Source organism: Schistocerca gregaria, chromosome 6, assembly GCF_023897955.1.
Source record: "Schistocerca gregaria isolate iqSchGreg1 chromosome 6, iqSchGreg1.2, whole genome shotgun sequence".
Taxonomy (NCBI): domain Eukaryota; kingdom Metazoa; phylum Arthropoda; class Insecta; order Orthoptera; family Acrididae; genus Schistocerca; species Schistocerca gregaria.
The window spans coordinates 461,951,235-461,971,417 of record NC_064925.1 but is presented as its reverse complement, the minus strand read 5'-3'; the positions used below and the strand labels follow the sequence as shown (position 1 = coordinate 461,971,417).

The following is a 20,183-nucleotide window of genomic DNA, read 5'->3' as shown; positions in this document are numbered from 1 at the left end:
TGATTTAAGGACGCACAACATGCTCGGTAACACCATTGGAGTGAACAGGAGGTCTACACAAAGGGACAGACCTCTAAATTCCACAGTTCTGGAAAATATTGTGAATTTCAATCTCATGTTAAATGTATCTACATTCTATACGTGTCCTCATTGCAATTATTGTGAAATTAAACGTGGTTCCTTTGCACTCTAGGGGCATTGAGTTGAAACTTGGCTTAAAAGCATCATGCTCAAAAATTTCGATAATTCGTGTACACACAGATAAATATATTCAAACAGACCATTAGAATTCTTGCTACCATCCTAACGTCGAAAAGAAATTGTCCATCAGAAATTAACTCACCTAACTAACTTCCCCTCACCGTTTCAAGATGAACTGCAAACACGCCTTTCTTACATCACGCCCGGAAGAGAAGTGCGGATCGATGGCCGCCTGAAGTGTATGTAGGGGGCGGTGTGGTGAGGGGGGAAGAGAAGACGTCAATCATAGAGTCCCTGCGAACTCTCGCCAACGTAGTGTGACATGCTTGACCAAAGTAACCTGCCCTCTGGGCACATCCAAACTCCTCTGCTTATTAGTTACATCCCATAGGTCAGTGAAACTGTTCAAGTAGATGAGTAATTCCTGTGACGTTAGAGAAACACATTCCACTCAAATTTATCATGCACTCGGCTTCACAAACACTATTAGCATAGAGCAGTAATGCTGATACTCTTAATACGGAGGTAGAAATAAAGAACAAAACTCTTTTCCTTCCCAAGGCTAGTTAGAGGCCCAAACAGGTAGCCTTAGGCAGTGGAACAACTCGATTACGAGATAAATTATATGAAAGAGATTTAACAGATCTCTTTCACCGTATTTAGCTTTTCTGAAGCGTTATAATTTCACCACGTCGTAACCACAGAAAATATCCCTGTGCCATAACACCACCTCCTCCGTACTTCACTATTGGCATCACACAAGGTGGTTCGTAATGTTCTTTAAGCATTCGCCAAACCAGAACCCTTCCCATGGCACTGCCACAAATCACTCGTTTGCAACAATCCACTGTCCTGTGGCATCGATCTTCCCAACTTCTCAAGCGTACTGAAGCACTGGTTACGGGAATGTCTGCTGTATGAGAATATGCACGACCATTTCACCCCATAATTTTTAATGCCCTACGCACACTCATTGTATTAGCTGGGATGTTGGTAGCACTTTGGTACTCAGAGTGATTCCGTCCACTGAGTTCATCTGATTTTTTACAATCAGCCTCCTGGTCTAATGGTTCTAGGCGCGCAGTCCGGAACCGCGCGACTGCTACGGTCGCAGGTTCGAATCCTGCCTCGGGCATGGATGTGTGTGATGTCCTTAGGTTAGTTAGGTTTATGTAGTTATAAGTTCTAGGAGACTGATGACCACAGATGTTAAGTCCCATAGTGCTCAGAGCCATTTGAACCATTTGAACAATCAGCCTCCGCAGGGTTCAACAGTCCTGCCCGTCAGGTCATGGATTCTACCTCGTACTTTTTGCTGTGGTTGCTTCTTTGTATTTCCGCTTCACAATCACATTACCGACAGTTGACCTGCGTAGCCTTCGAAACGACCTGACGAATTTGTTACTCTCGCGACTATGAGTAGACAAAGTTCGAAGTCACTGAGCTCCACTGACCTACTCGCTCCACTGTTAGTGAAGTTTATTTATTTATTTATTTATTTTTGGCATGATGTGCCCAAAGAGTGATCGCCTTTGGTGGTGTTTTCTTCTGGAGAGGCAAGGTGTGAGAAAGAGTTTCACTTTCTTCTGTATTCGTTTGCAAAGGGGCTTGGGCTCTCTGTGGGTTCTTGACTCCTTTGAAGACTAAAAACACAATACTCTGCACCCCCTTTTATAGTCGCACATCCGTATGTCGTGACATCTATTGGCCACTTCCGTATTACAAACGGATGTACGGATGCTCTGCATCAGATAGCGTCAGTATCGCAGATATCAGGTACGTCCTATTTCCTCATGTTACATATATATACGACGATACTCCGTAAAAAAAGCACTCCGTCTTCAGGCCACGAGTGGCCTACCGGGACTATCCGATCGCCGTGTCATCCTCAGGGAAGGATGCAGAAAGGAGGGCCTTGGGTTCAGCACACTGCTCTCCCGGTCGTTATGATGATATTCTTGACCGAAGCCGCTACTATTCGGTCGAGTAGCTCCTCAGTTGGCATCACGTAACTTAGTGCACCCTATACAACGGTAGCACAAACAATGCTTAAATTAGCGATGTATGTATGCTGCGCGGGCAGTAAAAGTGGTAAATATTTGCCAGTACTTACAAGCTACAGCCTGATCGCAATTTTTATTTGTTTATTGACCTTTGATGTTAACTTTTTGGCCAGAGAAGAGAGTAATGCGAGACTTAGGATACAATATCATGTATGCAACATATAGCCAGTCAACAAAGACCAAAAAATTGGTCCTCTGTCTTTCACAGTGGCACGTCTGAATAAAATCTTCTCGGTGTTCAGGCCATGTCAATTCGAATAAAACACGAGATTCTTGCCTCATGTGTCAACATGTTGGGATTCCGTAATAAAAGAGGCGGTTGAAAACAGAATGAAGAGCAACAATTTTTGCCGGCCACGGTGGTCTCGCGGTTCTAGGCGCCCAGTCCGGAACCGTGCGACTGCTACGGTCTCAGGTTCGAATCCTGCCTCAGGCATGGATGTGTGTGATGTCCTTAGGTTAGTTAGGTGTAAGTAGTTCTAAGTTCTAGGGGACTGATGACCACAGCAGTTGAGTCCAATAGTGCTCAGAGCCATTTGAACCATTTTTTAGCAACAATTTTAACAGAGACAGGTGCACGTGGGGCCTTGGATGTCGAAAGGAACCAACAATGGATACTCAATGCTTATGGAGAGGCCGGAGAGGCTGTTTCAAACATGGCGCCAGCTCCTCTCACCACCTGATGTCACTCGGTATCACAGATGGCCGGAGCTGGGTTGAGCTGCCCAACTCGCTTTTCGCACATGCGTCGTTTCGGCTCTCTCTGATAGGTGGCAGAGGCTGCAATCGTGGTTATATAAGCGGAGAACCGTGCCACCTCCATCTGCCTCCTCCCCTCCATCTACACCTCCTATCAACTTTGATCCTCCCCTCCCACTTCCTGTGTTTTTTCCTGAGAGCACACTCTCTTCCTTCTCTCTCCCTTCCCTCCCTCCTCCTTACCTCCCCCCTCCTCCCCCAGGCTTCCCCTACCCCCCATGCCTTATTTCCTCCCCTCATCTCCTCTGTCATTGGCATCTCTGCTCTCCCCTCTCCCTCCCCCACCACCTTCTTCCCCTCTTGGCAGGTCCCCGGAATCGCATACGTTAAGTGGACATTTATGCGTCGGAGATCATCATCGTCAGTTTAGTGTGTGTGCCGTCGTGTTTGTGCCTCAGTGTTTTCGCCACCCACGCTCCATCGTTCACATGTCGTCTCCATCATCAGTGTCTGTTTTCAGTGCTAACAGTTTCTTTGGTTTTCTTCGCGTGTGAACGGCATCGTGTTTCTTCGTTACTGTGACTACTGTTTTTGTCCCCCACTATGTTATGTATATTCTGTGTCTCCATTGTTTTTCTTTTGTAATAACTGTGGCTGAAGAGCAGCGTACTGTGCTGCTGCCAGCCACCCTTATGTAAGGTGTGACATAACAATAAAGGAAAAAAACCAGCTCCATGCTTCTGCATCTGCCTTCCGTCCCTCACACACGTCCTCTACAACCTCATCGCCTTCCCCCACCTTCTCCTTCATCTTGAACACATCCGCATTCTATATATTGTCCACCGCCTCGATCCCCCTCACCCCCCTGGTGTCTCCCTTCCTCTCCACCTACAGCCCGTTGCCGTGCCTTTACCGTTGTGTCCCACCCTCTCTGCATCTCCACACCCTCCACCTCCTTTCCCAACGCAACTTCCAGCATCTACCCCTCCCGGATGATGAGCTTAGACCTGACCTTTACCCTTCCTATCAACTCTAACTGCACCTTCCTCCTGCCTCCTCCTCAGAACTCCCTCTCCTCCCCCACCCTTCTCCTGAGTGGCTTTCCCTCTCCTGTGCCCCCCTTCAGTGTCTCTCCACTCCTTCTGCCTTGTCTTTCCTCCTCATCTCCTGCCCCACATTTCTCCTACCTCTTGGTGTACACCCTGACACCCTGACACCACTACTCTTTTAATCCCACCCTCTCCCCTGCTGCACCATGCTCTCCCCTCCTTTTCCATCCTCTCCGACCTCTCCCTCAGCAGGTCCCTCCTGGCAGTTTTATTCTTCGTCGTGTGTGCTTCATCTCTCCAAGTGGGTTATAGTGACTTGTTCTGGAGTGTTTTTAATACCGTAGCCAACTTTTAACCTGTGTATGTGACTTCAGTGTCTTTTTTGTGCTCTACGAATCATCAACAGGGGCGTGAGTCGTGCTTGGGTAGCTCAGATGGTAGAGCACTTGTCCGCGAAAGGCAAAGATCCCGAATTATAATAGCTCAATTAACAATTGAAAATAAATACTCCGCTAGATAGACACGAGTTCATTGAAGTTATTTTGTCTACTAACGTGAGAGAACCGGACAGAAAATGCTGAGGAAATATTATCTGCGCGTCTGCAAATTAAAAAGTGAGAAGCGCTCATGCTGGGCAAAGTTCCCTTCCCAGAAGAACGTAACAGCTGCTGTGCAGGATGACTAAGAAACAATTTCCTTGCAGCAGTGTAGGACAGTGTGCTGAGATTTACGTGGTATCTGTCCTATAGGCTTTTCTTGCGTTTATGTTTGCAGCAACTCATATAATTATGTGTTCTATGTAGCATTAACACACTTTGTGGATAATAACACCCCACCTGCAGTGCGTCGCCGGGATGCATAAGGCGAGCTGCGTACAGGTCGGTAAACCTTTGTGAAATATCTTGTAGTCGCTTTTTGTGACGTAGTGCGGTGGAGAGAATCGGGAACTGTCTGTTCACTCTTCATTTTGCAGGTTTATGAAGGAGGGAAGTCCATGACCACAATACAGCGGCAAGCGACCTACCTTCCGTCACACTTCTAACCTCGATGCCCCCGCCTTTCTACCCCGTTACGCCCCAGAACTTGGTTTAATCCTTAATATGATTCTACTGCACTGAGATGTGGTGAACACATTTAATATTTATTCTTAATCAGCTTCATTTAAGTTAAAAATCAATGTTGCACCATTACAACCATATTCTTAACGATTTGTGATTTCGCCATCCCCTGCAACACAGAAATTATTAGAGGTAGAAAATGAATGGATAGGACTATGTTTGTAGGAAATTTAATGTAGTTTAATTTTGTACCGAGAAATGTCTCTGCTAGAAGCCGTGGTTTTTTAAATATTCAAGAAAAACATAAGAAAAAATAACCTTCGCGCTCCCCTACTCCGCACGCTCGCACTGTACCGGTCAGAATTGTTAGTCTGTAGTCATGAACCCCCCCCCCCCCCCCTCCTCCACCATACCGTAATTTTCCTTCGTTTACCAGACTAACAGGCATCTTCAGTTAGACTAACACCAGTGTTAAACATCATGGTATACTTTCGTCATTCAACACAGTCCCTGTATCACAACTTCCCATTCTGTATCCTTTGTGTCTGGATACCAGCTTCCTGCAGAAACAGGGTAATACTGACACGGTCTACTGTGGACAGCTGCCGAAACAGGTCCGTCGCAGAATTCAGAGCGGAGAATTTCTGTTCTGATCAACGGCCTCAGAAATCTGGGCCGTTGTCTGTCGTAAAGCTCACAACCAAGCATCACATGGTAGGCGTTTGGAGTCTCAGTTGGGCGTTCTTCGCAGTAAGGAGATGGCTGAACTGTCGTCGTGTAAAGATGTGAAGAACAACAGTTGTGGCCTACCTGGGGGCTCATTGTAATGGTCGTGTGACGTCTAGACAACTTGGTTTGGGAGAATCACGTTTCTTAGGGAGTGCTCGGCTGTATTGTGACGTGGAGTCTTCCTTTGGATTGTTGTGACATCTGTCACATCTGTGACTGTTCTTGCAAGACTTGTGCCTCTAAACCTGCAACGAAATCAGTACGTGGAAGATTAGTACAGTAAGGTTGGCCAGGAACCACACTTTGTTTCGACAGTTAGTCCACCGACTCGTTGTATGAGACACCGGAGGGCTCTTGATCCGCAATAACTGGACGCGTTTCTTTTCGCTTTCACACTGGTAGATTAACTTAGTTACATCAAACACGTGTCGGTTATTGTTGCAGTCCCTTTGCTTTTTTTTTTTTTAGGTTTAACAAGTGCACTCTTGGAATCCGTGAGAATAAGAATGTCATCGAACTGAGTTGCCGCAAGTTGAAGGGCCTAAATAGCTGCAAGAACTTCGGCAGTGAACGTGCTGGCTTCCGTCGGAAGCTTAAGCATAGTCCAAGACAGTGGATACCCACAGAAGTTAGCAAACACAGTTTCCCTCTCGTTTTACCGCGCGGGATTAGCCGAGCAGTCTCAGGCGCTGCAGTCATGGACTGTGAAGCTGGTCCCGGCGGAGGTTCCCATCCTCCATCGGGCATGGGTGTGTGTGTTTGCTCTTACGATAATTTAGGTTAAGTAGTGTCTAAGCTAAGGGACTGATGACCTTAGCAGTTAAGTCCTGTAAGATTTCAAACACATTTGAACAATCAAGTCTCCCCCGTTCTGTAACTGCTAAGATAGTAACGCACGTATGCTAATTGTAATCATAATAAATATTATTTTCTCTTAACTACAACGTGGTTATAATTTAAGTGCATGAGGTCCAGTATCGGCCGTAATTATCGTATGTCAGCGAAACTTGGTAGATATGTCAAAGCGTTTACGCTGGAAAAATATTAGTTCCAGATTTCGCCACCAAGTGTAGATCTGGCGCTGTACAGGATTTCGTTGATGTCTCTGGTGCTCATATTGAACAAATTCTGTAAACGACAGTTAGTAATAAAATCAATATTATACCTTTCTCAATTGCTTGACCTTTTCTGGCAGGTCTCGTTCTTTCATATAGAAACATTGCTATGTGTCTTTCCTGCGCTAGATTTGCACCTGGTGCCCAAAATTGGAACTAATTTTTTCCAGCGTAAATCGGTCCCGCATTGACACTTTGTAGATACTATTAAGTTTGGTTGCCATACGATAATTACAACCCACATTGTATAACTCTGAGTAGGTGTACTTTAGTTATAAACACACAGTAAATTCAGTGTGAGTGTTTTTCTTAGTGGCTAAGTGGGTACTGTTAGACTATAAATGAACAGCTACACCGTTCATTCCGTAATTTGGTTGTTTGTGTGTTGCATGGCCCATATAAGTCACTGGCAAATTTCGCTATGGTTCAGTCAGTTTATGGGGCTCTAGGAAGAAAGTGGCTGTGAGTAGGTAAATAAAAAGGTTCAGCTGTTTAACGTTAAAAGCAATCTAACCCTTCTCTATCCAAAATGGGGTTATGCCGCTACTAGGACACCATTAAAACAGCCGGGGAGAGGTGTAAGGAACATCTCAAATTAACCGTAACCCAGCACCACTGGAAGTGTAATCTTGAAATTGTCTGCAAGGCCAGCAGAGTGGTACATTGTGGTGCTGATTACTACACATCAGCAGACGACATAATAGCCATATTTAGCCGAAAACTGTTATGTAAATTTTCTTGTTGCGATGTAGACCGAATAAACGTATGTCAGTTAATATTCGCTTCGCTATATTAACCTCCCACATGGCGATGCTGTAGGATATCAGTGCTAGCAACTACGTACGCTCCTCATCCAATATGATTTAAAACACGTAATAAAAGTTCTAAGATTTTAAGACGGCAACTAAATATGTAAATGCTTATTCATGAATTAAAGTACTAATGGCTGTTTCTGACGTTTTAGTAGATTTTCTTGTCTATTCATTAAAATGTAAATACTCTACCTGACAAAAAAGGTAGCCACTCGGAAGAAATGGTATGGCTGTTTCTGATTTTTTAGTCGATTTTTCTGATTATTCATCAAACTGTAAATACACTGCCTGCCAAAAAGTGAGCTACCCATAGGACATGGTATAGCCGTCAGTGACTTTTTAGTAGATTTTGTTGATTATTCATTAAAATCTAAATACACTGCTAGATAATAAGAGAGAACCACCCATAAGACGTGGTAGGATGTCAATGTAGCTTCTCACAAATCGTAGGCAGGGATGTAAGTGATCATAGCTGCAATTCTGTGTGATTGGTAGAGCAGCTAGTGGACTGCGTTAGTATTTTTCGTGTTCAGTTTTGTAACCAGGAATGGTGGACAAATGGGACGTGAACAAATGGCTCTGAGCACTATGGGAGTTAACATATGTGGTCATCAGTCCCCAAGAACTTAGAACTACTTAAACCGAACTAACCTAAGGACATCACGCACATCCATGCCCAAAGCAAGATTCGAACCTGTGACCGTAGCGGTCACGCGGTTTCAGACTGAAGCGCCTAGAACCGCACAGAACCGCGTGACCGCTACGGTCGCAGGTTCGAATCCTGCCTCGGGCATGGATGTATATGATGTCTTTAGGTTAGTTAGGTTTAAATAGTTCTAAGTTCTAGGGGACTGATGACCTCAGAAGTTAAGCCCCATAGTGCTCAGAGACATTTGAACCATCTGGCTGCTGGTCGAATTGTGCAATGTCCAGATTTGTGGAACATTAGGATTGACAGTGGCCCGATGTTGGACTGCATGGGGTCGTGAGGGCAGACATCAAGTTTTTGGTCGACCACATCTGACTGCCACGAGAGGGGATCGCGGTATTGTGCATCAAGCATATTGTCACCCCTTCACATATGTGCCTTCTGTCCAGGAACAAGTAAGAACTCCCTGCAACATTCTGTACCATCCAGCACTGTTGCTCGAAGATGGTCAGCACCGGACTGGGGAATTACTGTCCCGTGCGTAGGCTGCTGTTGACACCACAGCACTAATGGCGGCGTCTCAGGTGGTGGCGGGACATGGAAGCTTGGACTATCGGCGACTTGCGTCAGTTTTTGTTTAACAATGAATCACGCTTCTGCAATGCTCCGGATGACCATCGCCAGCGAGTATGGTGGGTAGCTGGGGAGGTACCCCTTTTACCCAATATATCAGAGAAACACATCGGTGTGACTGCTGGCGTCACGGTGTGGGAAAACATCAGGTCTGACTGAGGACCACAGCTGGAGGTGACTGAGGAAACTCTGACGGCACAAATGTACATCCTGGACATCCTGTCTCCTCATGTCTTGTCTCTATTGGGACAGTATTGTGGTGCTAATTTTCAACAAGACAATGCTCGTCCATACATGACCCATGTGTCTGTGAAAGGTCTGCAAGATGCTGAGGTGTTGTCACAGCCAGCAAGGCCCCGATGAAACATGAGTGGGACCAACTCAAATGCCAACTCCATTCCAGGGCCAGTATCCAGGATGTGAAGGACCATTTACAACACTCATGTTCGACAACTATATGTACTAATTTCTTAATTACATTGTGTATGACAATGTTCGTTTTTAACTATTGAGAGTATGTTTTCTACTCGTTCCAATATCCCATAGAAAACGGCACACACTGAGCTGACATAAGTCATTGGACAGCGAAATGCAGACGGCGTTAGCATTGCGCGGACGAGGTATAAAAGGGCAATGCACTAGTGGAGCTGTTGTTTGTGCTTAGGTGATTCATGTGAAAAGGTTTACATCGAGGTCATGGCCGCACGACGGGAATTAAGACTTCGAATACGGAATTGTAGCTGGAGCTAGACGCAGGGGTCATGCCATTTCGGAACTAGTTAGGAAATTCAGTATTCCAAGATTTCAGAAACTCCTTCACCAAAGAAGACGCAGTAAATATTTCTGAATTCCAATCAAGAACAGCTGCCAAGATGAGAGACACAGAAGTACACTACTGGCCATTAAAATTGTTACACCACGAAGATGACGTGCTACAGAAGCGAAATTTAACCAACAAGAAGAAGATGCTCTAATATGCAAGTGATTAGCTTTTCAGAGCATTCACACAAGTTTGGCACCGGTGGCGACACATACAACGTGCTGACATGAGGAAACTTTCCAGCCGATTTCTCATACACAAACAGCAGTTGACCAGCGTTGCCTGGTGAAACGTTGTTGTGATGCCTCGTGTAAGGAGGAGAAATGCGTACCATCACGTTTTCGACTTCGATAAAGATCGGATTGTAGCCTACCGCGATAGCGGTTTATCGTATCGCGACATAGTTGCTCGCGTTGGTCGAGATCCAATGACTTTTAGCAGAATATGGAATCGGTGGGTTCAGGAGGGTAATACGGAACGCCGTGCTGGATCCCAACGGCCTCGTATCAGTAGCAGTCGAGATGACAGGCATCTTATCCGCATGGCTGTAACGGGTCGTGCAGCCACGTCTCGATCCCTGAATCAACAGATGGGGACATTTGCAAGACAACAACCATCTGCACGAACAGCTCGACGACGTTTTCAGAAGCTTGGACTATCAGCTCGGAGACCATGGCTGCGGTTACCCTTCACGCTGCATCACGGGCAGGAGCGCCTGCGATGGTGTGCTCTACCACGAACCTGGGTGCACGAATGGCAAAACGTCATTTTTTCGGATGAATCCAGGTTCTGTTTACAGCATCATGATGGTCGCATCCGTGTTTGGCAACATCGCGGTGAACACACAGTGGAAGCGTGTATTCGTCATCGCCATGCTGGCGTATCACCGGGAGTGATGGTATGGGGTGCCATTGGTTACACGTCTCGGTCATCTCTTGTTCGCGTTGACGCCACTTTGAACAGTGGACGTTACATTTCAGATGTATGACGTCCCGTGGCTCTACCCCTCATTAGATCAAAAAAGAATGGTTCAAATGGCTCTGGGCACTATGCGATATAACTTCTGAGGTCATCAGTCGCCTAGAACCTAGAACTATTTAAACCTAACTAACCTAAGGACATCACCCACATCCATGCCCGAGGCAGGAGTCGAACCTGCGACTGTAGCGGTCGCTCGGTTCTAGACTGTAGCGCCTAGAACCGCACGGCCACGCCGACCGGCTCTTTATTCGATCTCAGCGAAATCCTACATTTCAGCACGACCGCATGTTGCAGGTCCTGTACGGGTCTTTCTGGATACAGAAAATGTTCGAATGCTGCCCTGGCCAGCACATTCTCCAGATCTCTCACCGATTGAAAACGTCTGATCAATGGTGGCCGAGCAACTGTCTCGTCACAATACTCCAGTCACTACTCTTAATGAACTGTGGTATCGTGTTGAAGCTGCATGGGCAACTGTACCTGCACACGCCATCGATGCTCTGTTTGAATGGTTCAAATGGCTCTGAGCACTATGGGACTTAACTTCTGAGGTCATCAGTCCCCTAGAACTTAGAACTACTTATACCTAACTAACCTGAGGACATCATACACATCCATGCCCAAGGCAGGATTCGAAACTGCGACCGTAGCGGTCGCGCGGTTCCAGACTGAAGCGCCTAGAACCGACGGCCACTCCGGCCGGCCGAAGCTCTGTTTGACTCAATGCCCAGGCGTACCACGGCCGTTATTACGGCCAGAGATGATTGTTCTGGGTACTGATTTCTCAGGATCTATGCACCCAAATTGCGCGAAAATGTCAGTTCTAGTATAATATATTTGTCCAATGAATACCCTTTTATCATCTGCATTTCTTCTTGGTGTAGCAATTTCAATGGCCAGTAGTGTAGATATCCTCGGTGTCGCAAAGCAGCTTAAATCGCTTAATAAAGGCAAGGCTTCTGGTCCAGATTCTATACCAGTGAGGTTCCTCTCAGAGTATGCTGATACAATAGCTCCACATTTAGCAATTATGTACAACCGCTCACTCACAGAACGATCCGTACCTAAAGACTGGAAAATTGCTCAAGTCGCACCAGTACCCAAAAAGGGAAGTAGGAATAATCCGCAGAATTACAGGCCTATATCACTAACGTCGATTTGCAGTAGGGTTTTCGAACATATACTGTATTCGAACATTATGAAGTACCTCGAAAAAAACGATTTATGGACACATAGCACAGATTCAGAAAATATCGTTCTTGCGAAACACAACTAGCCCTTTATACTCATGAATTAATGAGTGCTATCGACAGGGGATGTCAAATTGATTCCATATTTTTAGATTTCTAGAAGGCTCTCGACATCGTTCCTCACAAGCGTCTTCTAACGAAACAGCTTACCTATGGAATATGGCCTCAGTTGTGCCTCTGGATTCGTGATTTCCTGTCAGAAAGGTCACAGTTCGCAGTAATAGACGGAAAGTCATCCAGTAAAACAGAAGTAATATCCGGCGTTCCACAAGGAAGTGTATTATCCTTGACCTATATTAAAGATGCAGGAGACAATCTTAGATTGTTTGCGGATGTTGTTGTCATTTACCGTCTTGTAAAGTCATCAGATGACCAAAAAGAATTGTAAAGTGGTTTAGGTACGATATCTGTATGGCGCGAAAAGTGGGAATTGACCCTGAATAAAGAAAAGTGTGAAGTTATTTACATGAGTACTAAAAGAAATCCACTAAATTTCGATTACGCGATAAGTCACACAAATCTGAAGGCTGTAAATCCAACTAAATACTTACGGATTATAATTACAAAAAACCGTAATTGGAACGATCACATAGATAATGTTTGGGTAGAGCCAACCGAAGATTGCGATTCATTGGCAGAACACTCAGAAGGTGCAACAGGTCCACAAAGAGACTGCTTACACCACTCTTGTGCGCCATATTCTCGAGTATTGCTGTGCGGTGTGGGATCCGCATCAGGTGGGACAGACGTATGACATCGAAAAAGTACAAAGAAGGGCGGCTCGTTTTGTATTATCTCGAAATAAAGGAGATAGTGCCACAGACATGATACGTGAATTGGAGTGGCAATCATTGAAACAAAGGCGTTTTTCGTTGAGACGGGATCTTCTCATGAAGTTTCAGTCACCAACTTTCTCCTCCAATTGTGCAGACATTCTGTTGGCACCCACGTACATGGGGAGAAATGATCACCACAATAAAATAAGGGAAATCAGGGCTCGCACAGAAAAATGTAAGTGCTCGTTTTACCCGTGCGCCGTTTGAGGGTGGAACAGTGGAGAGATAGGTTGAAGGTGGTTCATTGGACCCTCTGCCGGGCACTTTATTGTGAATAGCAAAGTAATCATGTAGATGTAGATGTAGATGTAGATGTAGACGTAGATGTAGATGTAGATGTCAAGAGTGTGTCGAGCGTACTAAATTTCAGGCATTACTTCTCACCACGGACAACGCAGTGGCCGACGGCCTCCACTTAATGACCGAGAGCAGTGACGTTTGTGTAGAGGTGTCAATGCTAACAAACAAGCGACACTGCGTGAAATAACTGTAGAAATCGATGTGGGACCTACAACGAACGTGTCTGTTAGGAAAATGTGGCAAAATGTGGCAAAATATGGCGTTAATGGGCTGTGGCAGCAGACGACCGACTGTTGTGCCTTTGCTAATATCACGGAATCGCCTCCAGCACCTCTACTGTGCTCTTAACCATATCACTTGGACCCTAGACGAATGGAAAAACGTGACCTGGTCAGATGAGTTCCGATTTTCGTTAGTAGGAGGTGGCGATATGGTTCGAGTGTGGCGTAGACCCCATGGGTCAAAGTAGTCAACAAGACACTGTGCAAGCTGGTGGTGGCTCCTTAACGGTTTTGACTGTGTTTACTTGGAATGGACTGGGTCGTCTGGGTGTTTGATTATTTGGAGAATATTTGCAGTCGTCCATGGACTTCCTGCTTTTAACAACGATGGAATTTTTATGCATAATAATGCCCCATTTCACCGGGCTACAATTGTTCGCGATTGGTTTGAAGAACATTCTGGACAATTAGCGCGAATGGTGTCGCCACCCAGATCAACCGACATACATCTCTTCTAACATATGTGAGACGTAATCGAGAGGTCAGTTCGTCTACAAAATCGTGCACCGCCAACACTTTCGCAGTTGTGGACTGCTATGCAGGCCTCATGGCTAAGTATTTCTGCAGGGGATTTCCAAGGAGCTGTTGTGTCCGTGCCACGTCGAGTTACTGCACTGTGCCAGGAGAAAGAAGATCAGACAGAAATTTGGGAGGTCTATAGCTTCCAATGAAATTCACAGATTCGACTGTCGAACGAGTCCATTGTTGATTTATTGCATTCAATAATGAAACGACAGTTGACAATAATTTTGGTATCATTATACTTCAAACGTAATTTATAATAAATAATTCCGATATATTTGGGTATAGCCAAGACGGGGCTACACTAAAAGTGACTCTTTGATTTTAATTGTGGCTTAAGTACTAAGCTCTGGTTGGAGGATACATGAGGGAGGTGGTACATTATACATTGCGTGTTTATACAGTTTTACGTAAATATCACGAAAATAATGCAACTTGGTGTAATTTTTACTCATCATTTCAATATTTTGCAATATATATGTATGTGTACGTAAATATCTTTGACTTTCAAGTGTTTAATGCATATCTTTGACTTGGAGTCATTTTTACACATTGTTATACTATTAAGCGAGAATTATGTAAGTGTACACAAATGTTAGGGAAGTAATGCAGCTTGACGCCATTTTTACATGTCATTTTAATAGTACACTCTGATTGGCTGGTGGAAAGCGCAACTGGCCTATTTGAAATTTTAACTTTTTTAAAAATTTATTTTATTTATTTACTGTAAGTACATTTTGACTGGCTTCCTCCTTTTAATGCTTTGCTGTGATTGATTGGAAACAGACGGAGGTGGGTGGGGCATACAGCACAACTGGGCTTCTGGACTTTCGTTTAGCTGGTAGTAGGATAGGAGAGGGGAGCAGAAGGCATTAGGAATACGTGGCTTGATGGAGGATCATGACGTCACTTAGAAGAGTGATACGTCACTGATAAGAGTGATGACGTCACTAGGTAAATTACCTCGGTCGCGAGATACCAGAAATGGAAAGAGTCGGTAATCACAGAACTTAGGTGCGAGGTTGAGAGTATGCTCTGTGAAGTGTGGCACTGTATTAGGAACTAGGCTCAATTGAGATTCGTAGGCGTTTAACTTAAGAGAGAAAAAAAATCTCGAAAATGATGTCAAAACGTTCACTAATAACTCTGAGGATATGACGATTTTTAAAATTTTGGCTTATGCCTTTACACGAAATTTTCACTACTTTAGGCTTGGAAATGTTTAAAGATCCAAACTGCAATAGGTGATTTTATGGATAAAACAAATATAATAATGAAAGAAGACGGTTAAGTCTCTTAAAAGATTTTATGTGACTGAGAACTTCAATCGAGAAAGTCTATTTCATTGTGTTGGTTACTTGTATTGAGCACTTGTACGTTGTGAGACGCACATCATTGGACTGGAAGCTGCAGATGGTTCATCCTATAATTACTGTATGTCTTGGAAGTATTTCTCCTTAGGAGTCAGTCATTGTACCAAGAGGTGAACTGGTTGACACTGAACTGGGAGGCTGGGATGAGGGTCACGGAAGGTGATCCAGAGGACAAGAAGAAGGGACCGAGAGACAGTGGGAGTGTAGAGGATGTACAGGAGGTCAGAGGGTACAGCATATTTGGTTGTACCTACAGCGGAGTGAAAGATATGACTTTGGTGCTATTTTAAATAAATGATTCCGTAGGATCGCAACTTGGGTGCACAAATACAATAATGCGGACATAGTTTACTGATGTGCTTGGTTCTGGACATTGGATTTTATAAGATTTAGGGATACGCAAAATGCTGAATTTACAGGTATTCTGTTGGCGAGGTTGAAGGTGGGTACGGCAGAGGTGTTGGGCGCTGGAACAGAATTTGAGATCGAAATTGTGGGCGCAATCCGTACAAGTAATTAGTAGAATTTATATGCATACGACGGACAAGCTTAATCCGAAATGTACCACGGACTTTTACCAGCGTTGTTACATGGGCAAGCATGAAATCCAGTATCTGATACCAAGTGAATCTAGAGTCCCAGCACAGTGATCTTGTTTCAGAGGGTGCTGCCGTTCTTGTCGGTGATAACTTCCTGTCCGTTCCTGGCGCTGGTGGCACTGCACTTCGGCAATCTGGGAGGACTCTTCTTCCTGATGACTGAAGGACCCAAGTACATGTCTGAAGTTCTCGGCTTCGACATCAAACAGGTAAGAGTTTTTTCCACCTTAGTCGCTGTATGAGGTTAATGAGATCCAATTTCTATGCTTTTCGCCAGATTAAAATGTGTGATATAAGACTACCTGTAACTTAATGTGTTTTCAGTTCATAATACTGCGCATTGCACTGTGGTATATTCAAGAGATGCGATACTATTTTAGAATTTCGTTGTTTTATTGGCATAATTATACCTTGCACAGGAAGGGCATTTCCTCTAATAATTGATTAGTAAATTTGAATTTGACTACGTAGACAAGTGACTTTTTATTATCTGCATGCTCTGAGTTATGATTACTTATAGGCGATACCCTGTAAGCGCCTCAGGCAAAAAAAAAAAAAAAATGCTACCGTGTGCCTGCTGATTGGCAATATCATTAGATCACTTACAGATGTCAAGTACCTAATAACATCTATGTGAAACAATTTAACGTAGAACAGATATTAAGACTTATCCTAGGAGAGTGCTAATACGTGATTCATCGTTATTGGAAGGATCCTAAGTACGGGTATTTTAATGACGTAGGAGGACATCTACAAAACATCTGTTCGATCTATTATCGTCACAGCTTAGTTTATTCAGCACGATAGCATCTCAGAAATGCTCAACAAACCACAATGAGACAGAGTATAAGAAAGTCACTAGATTCCAAGTGCCCACACGACAGCGCGAGAAAAGAAACATTACTTTCTTGTACTCACTGACGTCCCTCGCCACCTCAGAAATGATTGATACAGGTATTGTATCAGTGTTGTTGAGAAACAGCTTAAATCCCTAAACCTAAACAAGACTCAAGGACTAGCTGGCTTCCCTGTCAGATTCTGTACATAATTTGGATCTGATGTTCCCATTTTCAGCTACAACGTATCGCACATCCCTTGAACGGAAAACTATGCCCAATCATTAAAAGTACGCCCAGGTCAGGTCGACGTACAAGAATGGCGGCAGAAGTGATCCACTAAACTACGATCCAGTCCAACCGACATACATCCGCTGTAGAATCTTAGAAAATATTCAGGTCTCAAACATAATGCAGGGTTTCGAATAAAATGAGCTCCTCCGTGCCAGCCCACGTGAATTACGAAAACGTCGATGATGCAAAACACCATTTCCGCTTTCCTCGCGTGGCATCCTGCAAGCCTCGGATCAAGGTAATCAGGTGAATGTACAGCTAGGCAAAAACAAAGTCTTGAGTTTGTATGTGGTATCTGTTCTTTCGTGCATCTCCGAAAGAACAGACACCATTTTGATGAAGCAGCCACTATGAATGAAGACACAAACGAGTTACACATATTGACTGCGGGCGGGTATTAATTAAAATCAATGGGGAAAGTTGAAAATTTGTGCCAGACAGGGACGGCACAAATTTTCACCTTCCCCCATTGATTTCAATCAATGCCCTCTCGCAGTCAGTGCCTGTAATTATTTTGTGTGTTAAAGTCTAGAGCGTTTGCAAAAGTCGTAGTAAGCATGCACAAACACTTCCGAAAGCAATCCGAATCGAAAAAAATACTATAGGTAACGCCAGTAATTCTACTATTAATGGCATATATCGAACACCTCACAGGTTAGCGAGAAGCCAGTGACCGCATTATTCGCAACAACTCTCGCATCAGTGCACGGGCCAACATGACACGCCTGCGACTACAGCGCCGCCCTCCATGGTAGTGAGCTGTGGACGAAGTGTGAAGCCCCGGTATCTCCGAACTTTCCTCCATATCGATACACAGGATGAGCAAGGCCTCTGTCATTGTCAGGTACTGAAGAGCCTCATCGATATAAGTGGAAGTAACTTCCGGGGTGCCCCAAGGAATTTTGTTGGGGCCCTTGTTTTGGTATATTAAGGATCTGGAAGGCAATAAATTAAGGACGGGGAAAACCGACCGGCTAAAACCTATGCCGGTATTTTAGTTCTGAATAATCGGTATTTTAGTTAATTATTTGGTCTCGATTATAACAGGAGTTTTTTGTTTTTTACTACACTGAAGCGCCAAAGAAACTGCTATAGGCTAGCGTATTCAAATACAGACACATGCAAACAGGCAGAATACGGCGCTGTGGTCGGCAACGCCTATATAAGACAACGCGTGTCTGGCGCAGTTGTTAGCTCGATTACTGGTACTACAATTGTAGGTTATCAAGATATAAGTGAGTTTGAGGGTGGTGTTGTAGTCGGCCCATGAGCGATGGGACACAGCATCTCCGAGGTAGCGATGAAGGTGCGATTTTCCCGTACGACTATTTCAAGAATGTACCGTGAATACCAGGAATCCGGTAAAACATCAAATCTTCGACATCGCTGCGGCCGAAAAAAGATCTTCAAGAACGGTAATAACGATGAGTGAAGACAATCGTTCAGCGTGACAGAAGAGCAACCCTTCCGTAAATTGCTGCAGATTTCAATGCTGGACTATCAACAACTGTCAGCGTAAGAAACATTCAACGAACCATCATCGATATGGGCTTTCGGATTCGAAGGGCCACTCGTGTACCCTTGATGACTGACTACACGACACAAAGCTTTTCACCTCACCTGGACCCCTATGCACCGGCATTGGACTGTTGATGACTGGAAACATGTTGCGTGGTCGGACGAGTCTCGTTTGAAATTGTATCGAGCGTATGGACGTATACAGATATGGAGACAGCCTCACGAATCCATGGACTGTGCATGTCAGCAGGTGATTGTTCAAGCTGTTGGAGGCTCTATAATGGTGTGGGGTGGTGTTCAGTTGGTGTGATATGGCACCCCTGATATGTCTACAGTCGACTCCGACAGGTGACATGTACGTAGGCATCCTGTCTGATCACCTGCATCCATTCATGTCCATTGTGCATTCCGACGGACTAGGGCAATTCCAGCAGGACAGTGCGACACACACATGTCCAAAATTGCCACAGAGTGACTCCAGAAACACGCTTCTGGGTTTAAACACTTCCGCTGGTCACCAAACTCCCCAGACATGGACATTATTGAGCATATCTGGGATGTGTTGGAACGTGCTGTTCAGAAGAGTTCTCCACCCCCCCCCCCCCCCGTACTCTCTCTGATTTATGGACAGTCCTGCAAGATTCATGGTGTTAAATCCCTCCAGCACTACTTCAGACATTAGTCGAGTCTAGGCCACGTCGTGTTGCGGCACTTCTGTGTGCTCGTGGAGGCCCTACAGGCCTACACGATATTAGGCAGATTGTCAGTTTCTTTGGCTCTTCAGTGTGATTGTTGTTCTTGTGGTCTTCAGTCCTGAGACTGGTTTGATGCTTCTGTAGCACCACATTTCAAAAGCTTTTATTCTCTTCTTGTCCAAACTATTTATCGTCCATGTTTCACTTCCATATATGGCTACACTCCATACAAATACTTTCAGAAATTACTTCCTGACACTTAAATCTATACTCGATGTTAACAAATTTCTCTTCTTCATAAACGCTTTCCTTGCCATTGCCAGTCTACATTTGATATCCTCTCTACTTCCACCATCATCAGTTATTTTGCTCCCCAAATAGCAAAAATTCCTTTACCACTTTACGTGTCTCATTTCCTAATCTAATTCCCTCGGCATCACCTGACTTAATTCGACTACATTCCATTATCCTGGTTTTGACTTTGTTGATGTTCATTTATATCCTTCTTTCAAGACACTGTCAATTCGATTCAACTGCTCTTCCAAGTCCTTTGCTGCCTCTGACAGAATTACAATGTCATCAGCGAACCTCAAAGTTTTTATTTCTTCTTCATGGATTTTAATACCTACTCCGAATTTTTCTTTTGTTTCCTTCACTGCTTGCTCAATATACAGGTTGAATAACATCGGGAAGAGACTAAAACTCTGTCTCACTCCCTTCCCAACCGCTGCTTCCCTTTCATGTCCCTCGACTCTTATAACTGCCATCTGGTTTCTGTACAAATTGTAAATTGCCTTTCGCTCCCTGTATTTTACCCCTGCCACCTTTAGAATTTGAAAGAGTTTTCCAGTCAACATTGTCAAAAGCTTT

At 44.5% G+C, this 20,183-nt stretch overlaps 1 protein-coding gene across 1 annotated transcript in view; it reads left to right on the top strand.

Moving 5' to 3' along the window:
* LOC126278467 (putative inorganic phosphate cotransporter) overlaps positions 1–20,183 on the top strand; it is a 247,204-nt gene that overhangs the window by 174,709 nt on the left and 52,312 nt on the right. Inside the window, exon 7 of the mRNA XM_049978610.1 lies at positions 16,033–16,179. Coding sequence (XP_049834567.1) covers positions 16,033–16,179 — 147 coding nt within the window. The remainder of the gene's footprint in view (positions 1–16,032; positions 16,180–20,183) is intronic.